The 21,292-nt window shown below is 36.0% G+C and overlaps 1 protein-coding gene across 6 annotated transcripts in view; it reads left to right on the top strand.

Moving 5' to 3' along the window:
• LOC6640891 overlaps positions 1 to 21,292 on the top strand; it is a 53,934-nt gene that overhangs the window by 30,506 nt on the left and 2,136 nt on the right. For 4 of the 6 annotated variants that reach the window (XM_023174957.2, XM_047009760.1, XM_047009759.1 and 1 more), the window contains 11 exons: positions 9,560 to 9,651; positions 15,034 to 15,101; positions 15,168 to 15,303; positions 16,337 to 16,408; positions 16,486 to 16,630; positions 16,910 to 18,246; positions 18,325 to 19,401; positions 19,468 to 20,093; positions 20,152 to 20,265; positions 20,335 to 20,444; positions 20,601 to 20,735. In XM_023174957.2, coding sequence (XP_023030725.2) covers positions 9,560 to 9,651; positions 15,034 to 15,101; positions 15,168 to 15,303; positions 16,337 to 16,408; positions 16,486 to 16,630; positions 16,910 to 18,246; positions 18,325 to 19,401; positions 19,468 to 20,093; positions 20,152 to 20,265; positions 20,335 to 20,444; positions 20,601 to 20,735 — 3,912 coding nt within the window. The remainder of the gene's footprint in view (positions 1 to 9,559; positions 9,652 to 15,033; positions 15,102 to 15,167; positions 15,304 to 16,336; positions 16,409 to 16,485; positions 16,631 to 16,909; positions 18,247 to 18,324; positions 19,402 to 19,467; positions 20,094 to 20,151; positions 20,266 to 20,334; positions 20,445 to 20,600; positions 20,736 to 21,292) is intronic. The other 2 variants (XM_047009764.1, XM_047009762.1) reach the window with 1 other exon arrangement.

Raw genomic sequence — 21,292 nt, 5'->3', positions numbered from 1 at the left:
GATTTAAGCTTCTTAATTTAAGAATATAGTTTAAGAAAATCTCTTTGAATGGAACTTAAAACTCTGGTTTGTAGCGGGTTGTTTATTAGCATATGTATGTATATAGTTTGGCTTTTCAATGTTTTTTAAGAGTTATTCACTTTTAATTGTTCAAGTTTCTTTCAATTCTGTCAAAAATGTACACAGTTTTTTGCCAAAGAACTAGCAATAGAATAATGATATATAATGTGTTTTATAAACGAAATGAAACATGATCAAATATCATTAAATTGAATGGGTTTCAACTGTAGAAACAAAACGAAGTCTTGAGAAGTAGAAACTATCTTTCGAGATCGGTGAAAATATTTGATCTAATTTAATCTTACATCCTAATCGTTGGCATAGATATGGCAACTCACTTACAGATTGGTTTGTGCCATGTGTACTGAACTTTGCCAAAATCGGGAAAATATATCTTGACTCGGGGAGGATTCAGAGTGAGCGAGAGAGTGAGACTTGATAATGTTAATGTGTTTATAAAAGGAAGTACATATGAATATGTAAATCATAAAATACGGTCATATTGGTATGTTAATTTTCCTACTTGAAAAAGTTCCCTCCTTTTTTCTAAATACCTTTTTGGGGAGAACTCTCGCTTAATTATTTTCCCCTGTATCCACCAATATCTTGAGTTTAATTCTTGACCTATTTGTTTCAATTATTTTCTTTTTCTTTAAGTTTTTTTTAAAAAATTTGTCTACCTTTGCAAAGTAAAAAATGCAAACTGTTACATTTAAATATGAAATCAGGCACAATTGTCCAGTGGCCCAAAAGTACCAAAAAGTGTGAAAAACTCATAAAAGATGGCAAAGTTATAGAACAAAATTTTAATAAGCCACTTTACTATAGCCACATATCCACATTATATATATATAATGTGTGTGTTTTTGTGGGTCGTCTTATGCAAGACAGCAGAAACTTGGCAGCTGAGCTAAGGACAGACCACAGTCAGTCAGTCTGTCCGTCTGTCTGTCTCTGTGTGTTTGTCCAGCCTTCGCTTTTCTTGGTCTCTGGGGTTAGGGAATTGGTAATAAAAAATTCAAAAACTCACATAAGGATTTGCTTTTCTTTTTGTTTTTGCTACTATTTTTGTCAAAGATCACGTACTCAATAAATATTGCCCATGTTCTCTCAGTTGGTTGGACTTTTATAACGTGTCCTTTTTTTTTTTTTTTGACTGTTGGCTGCCCTTTAATTTGAGTTCCAGCTGCCATTTCTCTGTCTACGGTTTGTGTATGTGTGTGAGAGGATTTTGATGGACGCCTATTAATTTCTTGGAAGTAATACTTTTCAGCGGGCAATTCAATTAGTTGCCTGAACACCATTTGGAGTTTGAGGCATGTCACGTAATATATTTGCTCATATTACTAAAAGCCATATAAATCTTGCGAGAAATGTGGGCTTTAAAATACGGAGTATCTAGCTAAAATTTATTAGACAGTTTAAAGTGGTAACGCAGCAAGTAACGGGCAAAGAGGAGTTTGGCTTGTGGCATGTGGCATGTGGCATGCGCTGGAGGTTTGCCTTGTTTAGCCTGATCGATGGCCAAATGGTGACAAAATGCAAAAGAGGTGCCGTGCCTCACCTGAGGCCATGTTAACAAGCCCAAGTGGGGCCCCAGCCACAAAAAGTGGTTGAAAAGTGTTTGCCAATGCCAAAATTCCAAGCAATTAAATCACTTTGATGCTAATTTGGATTAATATGTATGTGTAAAGTTGCACACGCACACGCACGAGGTCTATGGGACATGGGCAATTTGTTGTTCCCTTACCTGAACTAAAACCAATCGATTAGTATAGAAAGACACATTGAGTAAACGAGAGAGGTAGGAGGACAAACCTATCCCAACCAACCAACCGACCGAACGATTAACCGTTTGAGCAAATAGATTTATTGAAACAATGCATTTTGCAATTTTGGTCCTGCTTCCTGCCTGCTGCGTTATTTATTTGGCTTATCGCTTTTACAGGGTGCTGTTGCCATTGAGTCCTTTTTACCGAAAAATTTTTGGATTGTGCCACATTTTTGGGTCCACATTTTGTGCGTTTCTGCCTCTTTGTATTGCCCCTTCAATCGGTTGTTGTTGTTGTCTATGTTACGACGAACACAACATATTAATTTTGTTAGATAAATATTAGTTTTTACATTTTTGGCATTTAGATTAATTTGTTTTACCTCTGGAAAATCTCTCTCTACCTCTCGCTCTTTCTCTTCCAACCCATCATTCTCTTTATGTAATGTATTTTTAATGGAGCAACCGATTTGGCTTTTGGGCACTTTAAATATGTTTAAATTTACAATTTATGTAAAATATATAGACTAAGAGATAGTTTTTTGGTGCTTCTGCCTAAATACCAGCATTAAAATAAATTACACCATATGAGAACGAGCAGGGAGAGTGAAGGAGGCGGCAGGTAGTCTATTAGTGGGGAAACAAAATGTATTTTTGATATTCTTTGCCACACAAAAGTTATACAAACTTCACATGCAAACAAAATGAAAACCCAACACAAAAAAAAATTGTTTGTTGAAGAGGCCTGATATTAATATAATTTGCAGTCAGCTTAAACTGACCCGCCCCTTTGGCTAAAAATGAAAAAAATATATATATATGTATATATATATAAAAAATATTTGCAGAAAGCCTTACATTTTTTTGCACTTTTGAAAATACCCTAAAAGTGGACACGATAGATTTACTTTGTTATTAAAAGGACTGTATGGAACGTTTTTGGTGGACCTTTTAATGATAATTCTGATATGAGTCAATGGATCTATCCGAATCCAACGAATATAGCAGGCATGACCTTAAGTTCTGTCTTTGTTTTCGAACATAAATGAATTAAAAAGCTTCAAATAGTTTCAGATGGCACTTAGATTACATTTCATTTAACATTTCTTTGGATTTGGATTACAAGAAAACTGAAAAGGAAAAGTATATATATTTACTATTGGATCAAAAAACTCTTTGCAACTAATGATAGGTAGTTCCATCGTGGAAAATGAAAAAGATTGTAGGTTAACGTATAACTTTTTTCCAAAGAAAATCTTGGTAAAAATTTCAGTTGTCTTTAATTTATTGGAGCACTTCTAAGAAGCAAATTGGGAAATTTAAATTGAAAATCAAACCATATATGTTAGTTCCCGAAAGGAAATCGAACTGTTTTCTATTAAAAATGTGTACAATTTACGACTAATCAGATAAGTTTTAAGTCTTTAGATTGGTAATTCTTTATATACCTAAAAATAAAACATAAATTTTAGTTGTTTGCTATTAACTTGTCTTTAGGCTGCGTTTTTGGTCATCTTTTACAATACAATACTTATAGATATCAATTAAATTAAAATTTATTTAGACAATAATTGAACTACTAAAGAAAGTTGTTACGACGAATTCGAACTATAATATGTTTGGAGATATGTGGTTGATGGTTCATATAAATTTGTAAAAATTTTACCAATGAAAAAATTAACTTTAACAATTGAACAAAAGTTCGATTCCCGAAAAAGTAGTGTTAATAAATTATTTGATAATACTTCCAATCTTAATGGCCCTATGAATGCACATTATAGAAAGAATTTCATTGAAATGTCTTCTGCAATCATCATTATTACTTATGTCGACCCATATTAAGGGTATAAAGTTCTTAGCATAAAGCCAAGTTGGCTAACTCCTTTTTGGTTTATCCTCAGCACCATCACCACTACTCCTTTCCCCCTCACCCCACACCGATTTCTGGGTATATTTGCCATATGCCGCCAAAGTTTCTTCGCTTAGGCAAATGTGGAAAGAATGTGTTTCAACTCCAAAATGAAATCCGCACGTAATTGCATTCAAAACGTAGACATGGCAAACGATAGAGAAAGAGAGACAGTTGACAACGTGCCACACACTCCACCCGAACCCCTTCTTAGCTAGCACCACCCCTCCTTTGGCCCCCTCAATTGTTCTGCAATTCTGTTTCATAAATGTAAATAATTTATTACATTTGCCTTCAGAGTCTTTCTTCTGTTTCTGTGTTGGCCCTCTTGCTGGAAATTTTTTTCGGTTAGAAATTCATTAATAGGACTTTTATGACTTTGAGACGTTTGCAAAAGTTTCTACAGTTTTCCCATGTTTCATTCAGTTGGCTTTGGGTTTGGCTTTAGCTATGGCTTTAGCTTTTGCATTTGGCTTTGTTGCATTTTTATGTTAATCGGTTTGGTGGTTTACCCTTTTACATATAACTCTCCTCTGACTGACTGCAACTCTAACTCCAGAACTTTCTCCATTTCTCCGAGTTGGAAGAAAATTGTTTGTTTTCGCTTTGCTAATTATTGTCCTGACCTGGCCCTACCACCTGACATGGCATATTTGTTGTTATGTGTCTTTTAATTGCTGTTTTTCACCAATAATGGTGGCAAACACCAACACACACACACACAAACACAGAGAACATACAAGGAGAAAAAAATAAATCGTGATGAAAAATGTTTCCTTGTAATGACATGCTAAACTTTTGGCCTTTCTGGTGGCCTGTCTGGGCGCTGTCTTGGATTTCAGCAAAAATAAGGGGCGAAATATGAAAAATATGATTTTTATCAGTCGCAACGGTTTCTTTTCCTTTTATAAAGTAAACGTTATTTCTGATTTTGCTCTTCTCTCTTTGTTGCCATTATAAATCATCTTCTCGCATCTCAAGTTGCAACATGTGCAAAAGATTTTAAGTTTATATCATCTCGTTATTCATTCGTCTTCTTTGCCTTTTGCCCGGTCGTGTTTGTATTCATTATCTTTTAAAAATACACTTTTTGTCTTTTTGTTTGTCTCTCTACTTATTACCTAAAAACTATGACGTCTTTGGCCTTCTTTGCGGCCCATTAAAATACGTCATTAAGCGGGTTTTTTTATCAGTTAACAAAGTAGTACATAAACCCAACTATGAAGATTAAAATTCATTCAAACAATATTTGTCTAGTCTTATGTCTTATGCTTTATGGCCCTCTAATAAGACTGTTAGAATAGAATGAGTATATAAAACTATTAGATCCAAATTTTTGGGTCTATATATGGTTAAAATTGTAAGTGATTCATTGACTTGTGTATAGTAAAAATTGAGTATTTTATAGTGTCTTAGATTTTGAAATAATGACAATTGAATATTAAAGTCACAAGTGCAGGTTAATCTTAACGGTGAAAGTTCGTTAAGTTTTTGAATAAAATTGTTATGAAGATTGAATTAAACCTCAAGAACATAAAGAGAATGATCAATTAAATGGACAATTTTTTATATTTAGCATAGAATAAAAGCATTTTCATATTTTTTTATTTGTGTTTCAGATATGCGTCAAATTTTCAATAAATAAAAATCAAAAATTGCTTGCAGTTAGAAAGGATAAATATATAGTTAGTTTGCTAGGTAAACTATGACGGAAATAACAGAGTCGAACAAAATGATTTTAATATGAGGATCAGAGCTCGTAAATGTCACTGGAGTATTCTGATTAGTCTTAACATAAGTCTTTTTTACTGATTGTGAGTATTTCTAAAAAGTTCTCTCATTGAGGATAAACATTTAAATGTCGTTTGTCAGTGTGAAACTTCCTAACTTATCCATATATTCAAGGTATAGATTATAGATTTGGAAAGCCTTTTCGATTGCTATAACACTTGTCTAGATAAGCGACTAAAACCTTTCCCAACTACCTTGTACTTATAAAATATTGAAAATACTTATGAGAACTAAAGAACTACGAATATAAATATAGATATTGAGTTCGTCTGATGTTTGACCTCGAGCCGCCTAAATTGCAAGCTTTAATTTAAATCCTTGCAATTTAGGCGGCTCGAGGTCAATATTTTAAAAGAAGCCCTTAAGTGTAAAAAACTTTTATCTAATGCACAAATTTAAACCTACATCTATATATACAATCCTAATATATACATATCTAACAAAGGCGGATCTAGAATAAAATTTTTCATAGTATGGGGGGAAAAGAAGATGTGTAAGCCCCTTGGACTGCCGTCCTGGATCTGTCCCTATTATAAAAGTTAAGCTAAGTGGTTCAGTTTCATCTCTCATAGCTAAGACAAAGCTTAACGAATCAAATTTGACACAAATTTAACATTCCTAAATGTAGATAGCAAATTTCTAAGAATTTCTTTAATCGTAAATTGTAGGCTAATTATAAATAATCTAAAAATAACCAATTCTATATTAGCTTGGACTACAATTTTAACAAACTTAGTAAAACATAAACTTTGGCTAGACTTTTCCAAATATTTAGTCTACAAAAATGGAGAGCCAGTTGAAGTTCTTAACTTTCTCTTTGTGAAAGATGCATTACTTTTATATCTTATTGTTGTTTAGACATTATTTTCGCGACACTCTTAATGGCCTTTAATTGTAAAACAAAAGTAATTTCACACTTGGTGACTTTTCACGCGGCTTTTTCTAGGAAAAAAAGGAAGAAAATAATTCCAGCCAACGGTCTGGACCCACCGACAAAGTGCAAACAATTTTACCCACTTGCATTTCTTGTTGATGTTGGTGTTGTTATTTTGGGGTTTGTTATTTTTTATGGGTTGCACACATATTGCACAATTTGACAACTGACTTTAGCCAGATTTTTGTCAGGATATTTATTAGCCACAATTTGGCAGGCCACAAATTGGCAGGTCTCTTACGCTTGCTGCGAAAAAAAGAAAGTAGAAAAGATTTACACGGCGAAAAAATCGTAAAACGGAAAATTTATTATTTATATCAACTCTTTTGTGCTATTTGCCATGTCAATTTCAACAAGGACATGCTGGACAGGCAGGCAGCCAGGTAGGCAGGTATATAGGAGACGGCCATGAGGAGTAGGAGGTAGAGATGGAGGAGCTACACTTGTCCCCTAGAGTCATACTCAACATCTTCTACTCTTGTTAAAATCTCTACCAAAAATTATGAGCACAAGTTGGACTTTGGTTTCATTTGGCTAGTGTCGGAGCTCATTTGTCACAATTAAGCGTGGGTTTAAATTACAAGCGAAGGAGAGAGAGAGGATGGGTAAGACAAAAAAAAAAAGAGAGGGTCCAGTGAGTCATGGGAGTTGGGTCCATGACGCTTGAAATAATAACTAGTTGAAGGACCTTGACTAATTTTGACAATGTCGAAATTACAATACCCTTGTTTATCTTTTGAATTTCATCAATCAATCAATTTTTTTGGAACCAAGTCAAGGAACTTTTAAAAACCCCATATCTTCAAGGGGCTAATTCGGTAATCATGGAGTCAAAAAATCTTATGTTGGATTCTTTTTGGGAGGTCCACCTGTCTAACCTAACTTTAAATTGATTAAAACTATGAAAGATTTAAAAAATGTATTCCAAATGTTTAGGTCCACCTGCTTCATTGAACCCTAATACTATAAAAATTTTGAAATGTTGATTGCAAATAGTGATTTGGTTAAATTTTTAAAATTTTAGAGCAAATAATGACTTTATGTTTTCCAAATCGTTAAAAAATTGATTAAAAGAGCCTTATCAATGGTCTTCAGTCCCTAGAAAACGATTTATTTTTTGAAATCTTTCTTGCACCCAAGAAGTATGCTACAAAAAGTCAATATCTTAGGTATAAAATCTTATAAATCAATATTTCTCACAAAACTAATTGTAAGACAATATTCTAATGCAATAAAAAGTATTTGATTAAAAAAATAACTAGGAAAGCTAATCGACTAAAACATGAAGCTAGTTAAAGGACAAGTACGTAGATCTTCTTTTGATTTTTAAAATCTCTTAAAGTCAATTTTTATGTAATACTATCTACATAAATCAGTAAAATTTTTAAACAAATTTAGAGTCCTAAGAACTTTGGATTCTTTTGTTGAAACAAATATACACTTTGTGCTAGGGTATTCCAAAAAAATTTAACCACGTTGACGTTGCCATCGACATTGTCGACATGGGACCACAGTGAGGAGCTCACCTGAGCTTTTGCCTTCTCTTTTGGTTTTTTTTTGGCGGTTGCCGACGCCTCCCCTAGGCGATTCAGAGGAGTCTATTATGACGGCTTCAGTTTTTCGTTTGTGGTTTTTTTTTGTTTTTCTTTTTTCACCAGTTTTTCTTTTTTGGCAAAAATATCTATCATAAAATATGCAAAACCCAGTTTAAAACTGGCAAGAAAAGAAAAAAAATAACAAATACAAAACTTTTTGTTGCATTTGTATTAATCAAGCAGAGAGTCATTGTCGTTGTTGTCTCTTACTGCCAATCCGAACAATGGGAGGGAATGCATTATAAATAGGTGCTCTCGGAGTATGGGCCTCTTGTTTTATTACCACCGACATTTTTGACAATTATCGCTATGAAATTAACCTTTTTAGCAAACACAACAAACACAATACGATCAATTTGTCAGCCAGGCAAAACAAAATGTGAAATAAAATGCATGAAACTTTTTGGCCATATATAAAAATGCCATAAACAACTTTTCGAACCGTATGCCGAAGCTGAAGCTGAAGCCAAAGCCATACTACATCAACGTCATCAAAGCCACGCACTGTCTGCCTTCTCTTTGTGGGATGGGGCTCATTCTCCCTTAGCGATTTGCAATTTGGCAACACTTTTTGGTTACGCGAACGCGAACCTGGCACACGACCGACCTTCCTTCTCAACGTAGTCATCGTCATTGTCGTTCTCATTCTCGTCCTTCTCATCGTTGTCGTCCTCGTCCTAGTCGTCGTCGTCGTCGTAGTTGACGCTTCAAGCACTTAATATAAATTGTGTACAATACTTTTTTATGGCCCTCTGAGAGACAGGCAACAGAGGGCAGAGAGGTCTAGTTTTGTCTGTGTGTGTGTGTGTGTGTGGGGTGGAAATTGCATTCCTATTTGGATTTTGATATATATCGTCGAATTGGTGATGGTTTTTTGGGGGGCAGAGTTTAAAAGAGATGTCCATGATGTTTGTGGTTTTTATTACACATTTTTTTTTTTTGCTAAATTACTGTTTGGCCGCAAAGTTTATGGTAGTTGCGTGGCATTTTTTTGTTCCTTTTTCTCAATACTTGACTTATTGGCGGCAAGTTCTTGCCGAACATGAAGTAAACTCCATTAAGTAAACGTAATTATTCAATGATCAAAACTTTTCACAACTCTTAACGCATTTCGCTCGCTGTCTCCTGTTTGCCTTGATGATAAATGAAGTCGTGGCGTTTTATATTAAGCCTGACATTTCTCTCTCTCTGTCTCACTCTTCCTCTCTCTCTTTCATTCTATATTTACTTATATATCCTATAAATCATCAGTCTAGTGCTCTATACCTAGGGCCTAGGGTCTGGCTATGGTGATTTACATTTTTGTCGCATTTATGAATGTCCAAATCCAAAACTCAAGTTGCACCTGTTGTTAGAGAGGGAGGAGGTTCAAAGCGGTCGGTCAGGGGAGTTTATGCAAAATTGATTTTCATGATATCTTCTGCTTCTTCTTCTCACTACTTACACTTTCAATGTTGTTGCATTTACATTATATTTCCGTTTTTTCTTCCTTTTTCCAGATGGCGAACCTATCAAACTGCCCGACAATTTGGAGAGCCTGCCAAGAGCTGACAGTTTTCCATCACAGCGTCATCGTTGGAATACAAATGAGGTCAGTTTTCAAGGAGTTTTTCTCTCTCTTTCTCCCTTTAAGTCTCTATTTGTAGTTGTTGTATTTGTGTTTCTATTTTGCATTTGATTGCACATAAAAATGGCAAGTCTCTTAAGAAGAAAGGGTTGAACTTAAAGGGGCAAACAAAAAACCAAAAAAAAAAAGGAAACCTGTCTCTTCTGGGCGGAGCTGACAGGCGGATGAGCCTGCCAGTTGTCCTGTAGGCCTGAATGGACACTTTGACAGCCTTCGACTATTTGGTTTCCCCCCCGGTTTCTTGCCAGATTAATGAGATGGTTGCCAGTCTATTAGAAAGTCGCGTATTTCTTGACGTTTTTATGGGGTCAGCAACAACAACAACAACAACAAAGACAGAGGCAAAAAACTACACACATAATACAAATACTAGATAAAAAAAAAAAAAACAACCGACCATGGCACGTACGCGAAAAAGTTTAGTTTAGTTCAGTTCATTTTGGTTTGGTTTCAGTTTTTTTTTTATTTTGCAATAAAAGTTTTTGGTTTTTTTTTTCGCTGTTGTTCAGGCAAATTCCTTGAAATGAGCTTTGTGTTTGTTCACTTTTCTTTTGTTTTTGTTTATTTTTTGTGTTGTATTTCTGTTTGTTTTACTTGTGAATTAAGCGCAACCGCAAATATTCATTTGGACAGTTGTAAAGTTGAAAAACCAAAAAGCATACACAGAATGAGAAGGAATAGTAGGTAGGTTTGTTTCATGGGAAGGTCGAAAACAAGTTGGACCAACAGTCTTAAGCGGCATTTCACACACTCTGACAACAAATTGACTAAATTAAAAACGGTGAAAAGTTTCATAGGACCTACGAGGGCTGTACGATAGTTAATATTTTTTATATTAAGAATGGTTCTAAATAAAAGATCTTAATTTTACTGACGTCTGTTCAAAAGCTTTTTAGACACTGTTAAACTTAATTAAACTATTATTGTGCTTTGTAGAAACCATGAAACGACAATGTTATAGATTTTAAGTTAGTTGAATCTTGAAATAATCCATTTGTTGCTCTTTGATATTGAATATAGAATATTTTTTGTGGCACAATAAATTATGCATGCCCACTTTTAAAGAAAAACTAATTGAAGCATTATTTTTTGCGATCAATCGAAAATTCAAATCTTAGAAATGTTTTAAAATTGACAAAGAGTTCTCAAATCAATCCTTTTTTGTGATCAATCGAGAAGTGAAATCTTAAAAATGTTTCAAAATCGATCAATTTTTGTATTGTCAATATGCGAGACGGGCGAAGCGATTGAAATTACGTTCAGTTTTAACTAAAATACAATCCAAATGTTGTGAATCCGAGAATATTTGTCATCCTCTAAACACAATTGTTTATACATTCATCATTAAATGATTGGCCGAAAATAGTGATTTGCAATTTTCACTTTTCCCATTTACAGAATTAAAAAAAATTCAATATATATTCAACAAGAAATACTTATACTTTATATATCCCAGGATGAAAGGACGACTTTTACAAACTTTTGTCACCTATTTCATAGAATATTTTCAATGTGCAAGACTTTGATACAAAACACCATCTCAAAAAGGTTAAACATCTAATCCTGTACGGAAAAATTCAAAATTCATTTGAAAACTGAACTAGAATGGAAAACTTGTTGTCGTAGTTTCATTAATCAAACAAATAGTCATTGTCTTTGACATTATTGTGAGATTATTTGATAGACAGTTAAAGTAACAACTTCTTATTTTTAGAATATTACGAAAGTAAAAGTAAAAAAGTCGCCCCTTTGACCTTTCCCTATTTTTATTGAGTAGATATAGAGTAAAGAGACTTATTTATGGGATACCTCAGAAACTAAGATCAGTTTCAAAACTAGTTCAGTCATATTTTTCCAAGAATTCACTCTTAATAGAGACATTTAATTGAGTAATATTAGTTCTTGTAAACAGGATTAAAATACAACTTACTTAAAGGTCCTTTTGGTGCATATAGAAACAAAATTCCGACTATTGTTGTTTTTTTCAGGTATGTGTGTGTAAGGGCATTTAAAAAGTTGATTAAAAATAAAGTTTGGCAAAGCCCGGACTCCTTCCACCAGCAGTTAGCTCTCATTTTCTCCTGCAACTCCCGCCACTGCATCAGTGGAAAATATATACAAAAATTACAAAATGTAACCGTGTGGCCAGTGCATAAATAAAATTACGCACGCTTATTTTAGTCTGCTTACAGGCAAAGGCAATGGAGATGGGAGTCGGAGATGGTTCGGAGGAATGGGTAGTGGTGGCTTTTGGGACTGGCTTTAACCACACAGTTTTAATTTGGCATTTAAGCAGGTCCTGGACACAGCTGAAATTCTCCTTTTCTCACATGCTGACTCTTTTGGCCACCCCGACTGGTGGTGGTGCCATAAAGCAACTGTAAAATAATAGCCACACCAACCAATGAGCCGTAGGGCTTCGCATTCGTTTGCGGTTTGGCTTAAAAAAAAAAATCACAAAAGTTAAATTGATAATGAGACGCAGTAGGCAAATATATGTACATAGGTAGGTATGTGAAAAATTTGTGGCACGAAAATGATTAAGTGGCCATAAACAAATTGTTAATGAATAAGAAATGGCAATAGCAATTGCTTTCTGACAAAATTTACTAAAGAGTTGTTGTTTGTTAGACCTGAAAAAAGCGTAAAATAGTTTTCAAAAACCCCAACTTTGTTAAGGTATAATGTAATTAAGGTTTTGGACTTGCAGATTTATGATTACGTGAAAGTTTGATTGTCAAAAAGTCTATTTGTATGAAGGTTTTTAGAATGTTTTTAGAAATGAAAAGACTTGAGAATTACTTTGAAAATATAAATTTAATAAGAATTTAATCAAAAAGAAATGTATTACCTACATAGGTCAATACTTTTGTTCTGTTTAAACTATTTTAGTTATTAACCATTAATGGATGAATGTATTGGTATTTAAAGCATAAATCTTTGATATAAAGGTAGAAATTTTGAGTCTAAGGCCAGATATACATACTTTCACCAGGACTTTTTACTTTTGTTAGGTTTCAAATGCATTGAGTTTGTGCCCAGAATTATTTGTCCTTTGTATGAATGTCTGGGAATTAAAAAAAATTATTAGAACTCATTTGATACCTTTAGGTTGTATGTATTTAAAATTAAATTTGACTGAATCTGGTTTTAACAATTGAATATTGGTCCCAGAGCTTAAAATTAGGGGACAGACTTTATGGCAATGCGCCTTAGGACTTAATAAAGTCCTAATTGGCTAATTCAGAAAAAAATTGTTTTAAGAACGTTAAACTGTGTAAAGAAATTTTTGTAGATATTAGTAAGTTTCTTCACAAAACTGGAGAAATATATTTTACCTTTATTGTGATTCAACTGAGATTAAAAATCAATTGTTATTTTTTAATCAAGTTTAAGAGATTTAATATTAATAACGTCAGAGAAAGGATTATTTTGGTTAGTTTCGTTTCTTTAAAATATTTTTACGAATGTCTTTAATAATAATTTATTCAATTGTACTTTAAAATATAAAAGAATCAAGCTTACTTTAACTAAGAACATATAAATATAGATTTTATATTGTTTCAAATTGAAATCTTTGGTATTTCGAATTCAAGACGGCAAATAGAAATGTTTCATTAAAAAAAGGTTGCCATTTATGCACAGTTTTATTTCAACTTTGACATTATCGCAAACCAAAAAGCTTACAGAATTCTTTAATTTATGAATATTTGAATTTTGCCATTGTATTCCCTTCCATCCAATCTACATCCAGCAAACCAAAAAGTTAAAAGAATTCATCAATTTAAAATTGTTTCTTATTTATTTTTGATACTTAATTCTCTAATTGTTTCATTCAAAATTCCACATAGACAAATGGCTCATATGCCACACGCTCTTTTTTGGTTGAGACGTGGAAAGGGTGGGGGAGTCAAAAGTGTTGAAAGTGGCACTTGATGTGTTTGGACTTGTGTGTCATTTCTGGCAATGATGATGATGATGATGATGATGTTTTGGCCAAAAACGCTGAGGTGCGCATAAATTTTTAATGCTCTATCGAACAGGCTTTGCGTGTATGTGCCTAGAATTCATCATAAAAGTGATGGAGAAATGAGGGGAAGAGAACCAAGGCTGCAGGAGCTGCTAAAAACTCCAGAGCTCAAGAAGGAGTTGAGTTGAATTGGCTCGGGGCATGCATAAATAACATACACGAGAAGCAAAAAGGCCAAGTCAGAGGCAATTTTTTGGCTCAAAATGCAAACGTTTGCCACTTGACAAACACGCGCCTGTGATTTTGCCACATTCTTGCCACCCACTCCCCCTTCTTTCCATATATCTTTCCATCTATCTATATATGTATCTATCTATCTATGTGTGTGCATACAATTTTTATGACACTCGCAAATGTTGCGAAATCTGTTCTCTGACATATGGAAAATGTTGTTGTTGCAGCCAGAATCACCGCCAGCTGTGAGCAGTCAGTCAGTTAGTCAGTCAGCCAGCCAGTCAGTCAGTGTGAGACAGTGCGGAGAGCAAGCGAACAGTTCTTTTTGAGATGAGGATGAATGGTTAGATGGCTGAATGGATGGCCACTTACATTATTCATGCCATGTCAAGGGCTGGCCTGGCCTGAGCCAAAAACAAATTGATAACTTTATCGGCAAAACATGCAATGAAAAAGGCCACCAAATGGCTTCCAAAACCAACTTAACTTTCGCTGACTTTCATCACATGGCTTGCGTGTGTATATATATGTGTGTGTGTGTGTGTGTGAGTGTGTGATTTGCATTTGAATCTGCTTGAATCCTGACAATGTTTTCTCCATCTCATACTTTTATTTTTTGCTTATCATCTAAGCATTTCATGTATGCACACAAATTGCAACCAAAGTGCCTGTCTCCTGCTTCCTATTCCCTTCCGCCCTTTGCCTGCTCTGTTTGGCTTCTTGGGTCAGGTGTCAACTGGGCGACACCTGTAAATTGTGGTTAACACCAGCTTGCACTCTCCCTTTAGTTCCTCTCAGTTGCTGTAAGTGTGAGTGTGTGTGTGTGTTTGTCCAGTTTTCCGCTTTGCGGTCAAAATGAAATTTCTAAAATGTTTTCCTTTGTTTTATATGCGCCAGGCCGAAAACTTTTGCAGAGGAAATGCCGCGAGTTCCTGCTGCCTGGGCAACTGTAAAAACATACAAAAAAATTTCCATTAACAACGGAAATTGTTTAACAAATTGTTGCTGCAGTGTTGCTAGTAAAAAAAGAATTATTAATAATTAGACATCAACTGAAGGTCGTTTAAACAATAAAAAATTTGTTGTGTAAATATTTAAACAAAATTTCTATTATATATGTATATAAATTCTTCTTCTTTTAGGAAATTGCTGCGATTCTTATCAGTTTTGATAAGCATAGCGAATGGCAATCAAAAGAAGTACGAACCAGGTGAGTCAGGGACACATTTAATATATATTTTAAATATATATATATATTTGTTTATCTCAATGGCAGACCAAAAAGTGGTTCCCTTTTGCTATATTCGCGTAAAAAAGTGCGTTACAGACGCGATGGTTATTGCTGGAAGAAACGCAAAGATGGCAAAACAACGCGGGAGGATCACATGAAACTAAAAGTACAAGGCACTGAGGTAAGTAGCCAACGAAAACGAAAAGGATTTGCAGGATGAAGCTAATGCGTCCGCCCAACTAGGCAATTAGACAATGTCCAAGTTACTTCCATTTGTCATACCAAACATAGAAAGAAGGAGTTGGAAAAAAAACGACAGTGATTTCGGGCAAGGGTTTTTTTCTCTTCTTTTTCCTCCTGTGTTTGGCTTTGAGTGAATTATGATTTTCCGCCGGAAGTACTGAAGTCTGTTTTTTTTTGTTTAGCCCCTTGTTTTTCAAGTGTTTACTTAAAGCATATGTATGATGACGCCTTTCTTTCCTTTTTTTTTTTTGCTGGCTAATGAAATAAGCCTTGCCAAGGGTTAAGCGTATTTATAATGTCTGAAATGGCTTTACCTCTCTTCCTCTGTTATCTCCGCCCCTGTCTCGGAAAAAATGCATAAAAACAGTTGGCAATTTCACGCCAATTTTTTGTTGTCTTTGCTTGCTAAGGGCCAGCAAAGTGTGTTTGGTTTTTATTTTAATTTTTATTTTAATATACGTTTGTCTAAAGATTTATGCACTTGGCAGTGGCTGGCGGGGTGCCGTCTTCTTACATGATAACCAACCAAGGAGAAACAGAAAAAAGACAAGAAAAAATAGACAAGGAGTCAGCGGCATATCGGACACAAAACGAGAGCCAACTAAAATTTATCAGTGGCAAGGAAAGGAAAACTTTCTAAGAAAAATGCGCAACGAAATGTTGTATAACAACCCTTTTTTTTTCTTTGAGGGTTTACTTCTTTTTTTTGTTTGTTTGTTGTTCGATTTTTGGCACTTAACTTGTGGCGCCCCCTAGCGTGGGTGGTTGGTAATTTAATTTGTGATTCAACTTGAGCTTTATCTATGGAATTTATTTAGTAGTTGGGTTTTTTTTTATGTTTTCCAATTAAATGAATGAAGCGGCAGGGTGCTGCTGATGCTGCTGCTGCGTGTTGGAAATCTTTTTATGCCTTTGTTTTTTTCTTTGATAAATTGAATTTCGTTTTCTATCTTCCCCCACACACACACTAGTGCATCTATGGTTGTTATGTACACTCGGCCATATTGCCTACATTTCATCGCAGATGTTACTGGCTATTGCAGGTAAGCAAAACGCCGCGAAACTAAGTCAGCTGAAAGAGGAACTTTAATACGTTTCCCTTCCTTCTTCTTCTCTACAGAATCCAGATATTGTTTTGGTGCATTATCTAAATGTACCCTATCCGGATGATAATAAAATGGCTGTCATTGCGCCCAGTATTACTTTGTGGGGTGACAAAAAGGAATGGACCAAAGAAGAGCTGGTCAGCCAATTGAAACCTATGCGTAAGTAGACCTAGAAGTCCAAAATTGTACCAAGGACTATGAAAAGAGGGGAACTTTGCCCTTTGAAGTATGCAATGGACTGGAAAAATAACTTATCGTATGACTTGTAAAAGTAAAATTTTTATAAAGAATGTTTACTTCAAAAGTTTTTTTGATTAACCACAAAATTACTTCATTTGTATCAAAAAGCATATTGCATACTTTTCGGGGAAAATTTCCTCTTTTTTACAGTCCTAGATTCTGGACTGACCTAATAACATTGCTTTGTGACTATTTTAGTATCAACAGTCAATTCGGATGATGATTCCGATTCGGGCAATGACATTGAGATCTCTACGGCTGAGACTGTGGAGTCAATAGTCTGCCAATTGATGGAAAAGCAGCGACAATCACGTCAAGCCGCATTGGTTAAACAGCTGGACTGTGGCTGTGGTGATGCTGGCTGTGCCGATGGCAAAACCTGTACACATCCTGTAATGCGACGCTCTGGTGGCATATTGAAATCTGTTTCCGAGAAACGTTTAGGTCATGAGAGTGGCGGAGGCGTCTATAATGTGACAAATAGTGGTGGTGGTGGTGGTGTTGGTGGTGCAGCGGCGGCAACACCTAATGTGGTTGTGGCTAGTAAGCTGTATTCCCGCTGGTCGGAGAGACAGCGGCAACAGCAACAACAGCAACATTTGGATGCGAATAATCTGCATGGACAATTTCACAATGCCACACAACAATTGCCCCAAGAGTCAGCCATCAAATTTCAAATAATTCCACCACAACAACAACAACAGCAGCAGCAGACGCAAGAGAGTAACAACTATCAACAATATCGTTCTGCTGCTACGAATCATCAGCAACTAATGGCCACAAGAAGTAATCTAGTCATACAGCAGCAGCAGCAGCAACAGCAGCAACAACAACAATATCAGTTGCAACGTTTGCAACATTTAAATCACAATCATCAACGACTGCAAATTGCCAATACAACGATTACGGCAACAACTAGAGATGTGTCTGTGGCAGGGGCAACAACAACTACAACAGCCTCTGCAGCAGCAGCAGCAGCGGTAGTCATGGATACAGAACTAATTGAAAATCAAAGTCACATGACCACAAACAAAATCATAAACCCCCAAAATAACAACAACAACAACAACGGCAAGCAATTATCAGCTCAAACAAACAACGAATTAAATGTCGTAAACCATAATAACCCAAGCAATAATAATAATAATAACAACACCAACAACAATCAGCACTTTATGTACAATCAACACCAGCAACTCAATGCTTCCAATGGCAACAACCAGCAGCAGCAGCAACATTATTATAAATTGCAACAGGCAGCAGCAGCAGCAGCCACCCCAAGTCAAGCCCAACCCCCAGTTGAGGCCATGTGCATGTCACCCGAGCATCGCAGCAGCACAAGTAATAATAATGCAACAACAGCCACAACGTCTTCCACACCCTCCTCCTCACAATCATCAGTCACCTCATCATCCACCTCGAGTTCCTTACAATCCATTATCGATGGCAATCAACAGCAACAAATTACAACGACATCAGCAGCAGTAGCAGCAGCAGCAGCAGCAACAGAAACTTGTGATAATTTAATGAGCGAGGTGAGTTAAAAACCACAAAATCACTTGCAATTTACATATACACATTTATTTATGTTGATTAAAACTTTACAAAAACAGAAAATGGACCGAGGCGGAGTTGGAGGCGGCGGCGAAGGCATAGGCATAGGCATCGGTGTCGGAGGCAATTGCAATCGGGCCAAACAAAATCATCATCTACGAAATGGTTGTGCCCATACCACATTTAGTGCTTCCAGTGATAATAGCAGCCAAATTAGTGTCAGCGATGAGAGCAGTAATAATCCGCATACGATAAGCAGCAGCAATAGTATTGGTAGTAGCAGCAGCAGTAGTAGCAGCAGTGAACAGGATGAGCCATTGGCCACAGAAGGAGAATCATTGAGCTTCTTTAATGAGACTTTGGATCTTTCACAAGAGGATATACAAAGGACTCTAATAGCCAATATGCCATATAGTAATGGCAATGCATCAGGAACAACAGCAGGAGAGGAAGGAACAGGAGCAACAACATCAATTCTAGAACAGAAACATGAGAAAGTCACAGCCGAAACGGAAACCGCAACCGCAGTTGTTGAAGCTGATGAGGAAACAGATGATGTCTTTGCCAATTTAGACCCGTTCGATATGTTGGTAGAATTTCCCGAATTGGATTTAGATGATAAACAGGCTCTAAACAATACAGCTCTAGAGCAAGGCTCTTATTTGGCTACTGGGGAGGCGACAACTGTCGTTACAACGCCGACGACACCAACGACAACGTCGACGACGCCGTCAATAGCCCGTAAAGTTCACAACATTTGTGATTTTAGCCCCGAATGGTCGTATACCGAAGGTGGGGTAAAAGTCCTTGTAGCCGGTCCCTGGAGTAGCAATCAAGGACAAGGTGGTGCCTATACGGTGCTATTCGATGGCCAACCCGTGCCCACGGAGCTAGTGCAAGAGGGTGTTTTGCGTTGTTATTGTCCGGCGCATGAGGCGGGCTTTGTAAGCCTACAAGTGGCCTGTGGTGGCTTTCTTGTCTCCAATTCTGTGATGTTTGAGTACAAGTTATCACTGCTAGCCGATGCTCCTTTCGATGCGAGCAGCTCCAACGATTGTCTATACAAATTCACATTGCTCAATCGTCTATCGACCATAGATGAGAAGCTACAGGTTAAAGCAGAGAACGAACTGACGGTGAATTATAATACAAAACCTAATAGGTTTACCCCAATTAAACTGTTTTTTTCTCACTACTTTTAGACGGATCACACAGCCCTCTATATGGAGCCAAATTTTGAAGAGAAATTGGTTAGTTATTGTCATAGACTAACGAAACATTCATGGAGTTTACCCAGCTGTAGCACAATAGCCAATTGGTCGGTGGGTTTAAGAGGCATGACTCTCTTACATTTGGCTGCCGCTCTGGGCTATGCCAAACTGGTGGGAGCCATGCTCAATTGGCGTGCCGAGAATCCACATATCATATTGGAAACCGAATTAGATGCTCTCAGTCAGGATGTCTATGGTTTCACACCGCTAGCTTGGTCTTGTGTGCGTGGACATGTGGAATGTTCATTGTTGCTCTACAAATGGAATCACAATGCATTGAAAATAAAAACGCAGGCACAGCAAACGCCATTGGATTTGGCCAATTTGAGGGGACACAAGCAGCTTTTGAGTCAAATGTATCGTTTGGAAAAGGAACGTTGTCGTAAGCCTCATTTGCGTGGTGGTTTGGCCAATCTATCAATGAATATGGGTCTAGAGGGATCGGCATCAGATACATCAGAGCAGCAGCAGCAGCAGACGCAACAGGCGGCTGTATATGGTTATGAGACAGGCAAACATCATGATGGTGTATTCCTAAGACCTGTGGCTATTGCCAGGTAATAGAAATGAAATTAAATGAGGCCTTAAACGCATTTAAACCCCTTTTGTTTTTAGCAATCAAAGTCCTCCTAATAATAGCAGTCGCTATTCAAAGCGTTCTTCCATTGATAGTGGCATTAATATGGATATACGCAGTAAATCTGGCAAATCTCTCAACAGATTGCATAGGTAAGTAAATGATTTAGAAATCAATTACAAATTTTTACATTCATTTCTCTCTCTCTCTCTCTCTTTTAGCACCTTTGATAGTCATGATAATTATAATTTGGGTGTTGATTCACCTTTAGATTCCTTGACTGGGACCAATTGTCTGCTCTCGCCTTTACGTAAAATGGATTTTGCTCTCTGTAAGTTAATTTGCTTGTTGTACCCTCTTTTATCTCTTTCCTTTACTCTATCCTCTTTCTATATAGTTTGTAAGACTAAGAGAAAGTATATTCATTGACACATTTTTGATAAAAATCCAAAAAACCAAAAAAAAAAAAAATAAAACACAAATCTAGGCGAAGTTGTATCCACAGGCGAATCGAGTCCCATTAACGACAAAGATTTAATTGAAAGCGGCGATGAATGTTCGACAAGCGCCACCGATGTGACAATTGGCAATGAGCTGGCTTTGGTCGATGTTGCCGTAGTAGGTCAGTGAAAATTCCACACATAAATGAGATAAACAAAGGACGCTAAACGCTCGCTCGTATACCAACTAATTAACTAACCACTAACTAACTAACTAATACTACATACATATGTATAAAAACTCCATATATGGCCATATCGATGTTGTTGTTATTGATGTTGCTGTTGCCGTTGCCTAGTTAATGTTGTAATCGTGTGTGAGTGCGTGTGTATGTGTCTGTGTGTGTGTGTGTAATATTATTAATATTAATCTATGTAAATGTTCATTTTTCAATGTTGTTTTATGGTTATTAACATGCCCACATAATATTATATGTCATCTAAGGGTATTTAATATATTAGAACTAAACGTAAACGTGATTTGTTGTTGTGATTTTGTTGTGTATATTTTTGTTGTTGTTGTTTTTGTTGTAATCGATGTCTAATAACAAAACTAACATTGATTAATTAGCCATGAAAAACCAAAATAATCCCATTTGTATATACATAAAATGACTACAACAGCTCTTCTTGTTTGTATATATATATATAGCTAAACCAACTCAGTGGTTAATGGTAT

This window comes from Drosophila willistoni (assembly GCF_018902025.1).
Source record: "Drosophila willistoni isolate 14030-0811.24 chromosome 2L unlocalized genomic scaffold, UCI_dwil_1.1 Seg168, whole genome shotgun sequence".
Lineage (NCBI taxonomy): Eukaryota > Metazoa > Arthropoda > Insecta > Diptera > Drosophilidae > Drosophila > Drosophila willistoni.
The sequence above is the reverse complement of the archived record's forward strand: the minus strand, read 5'-3'. Positions and strand labels throughout refer to the sequence as shown.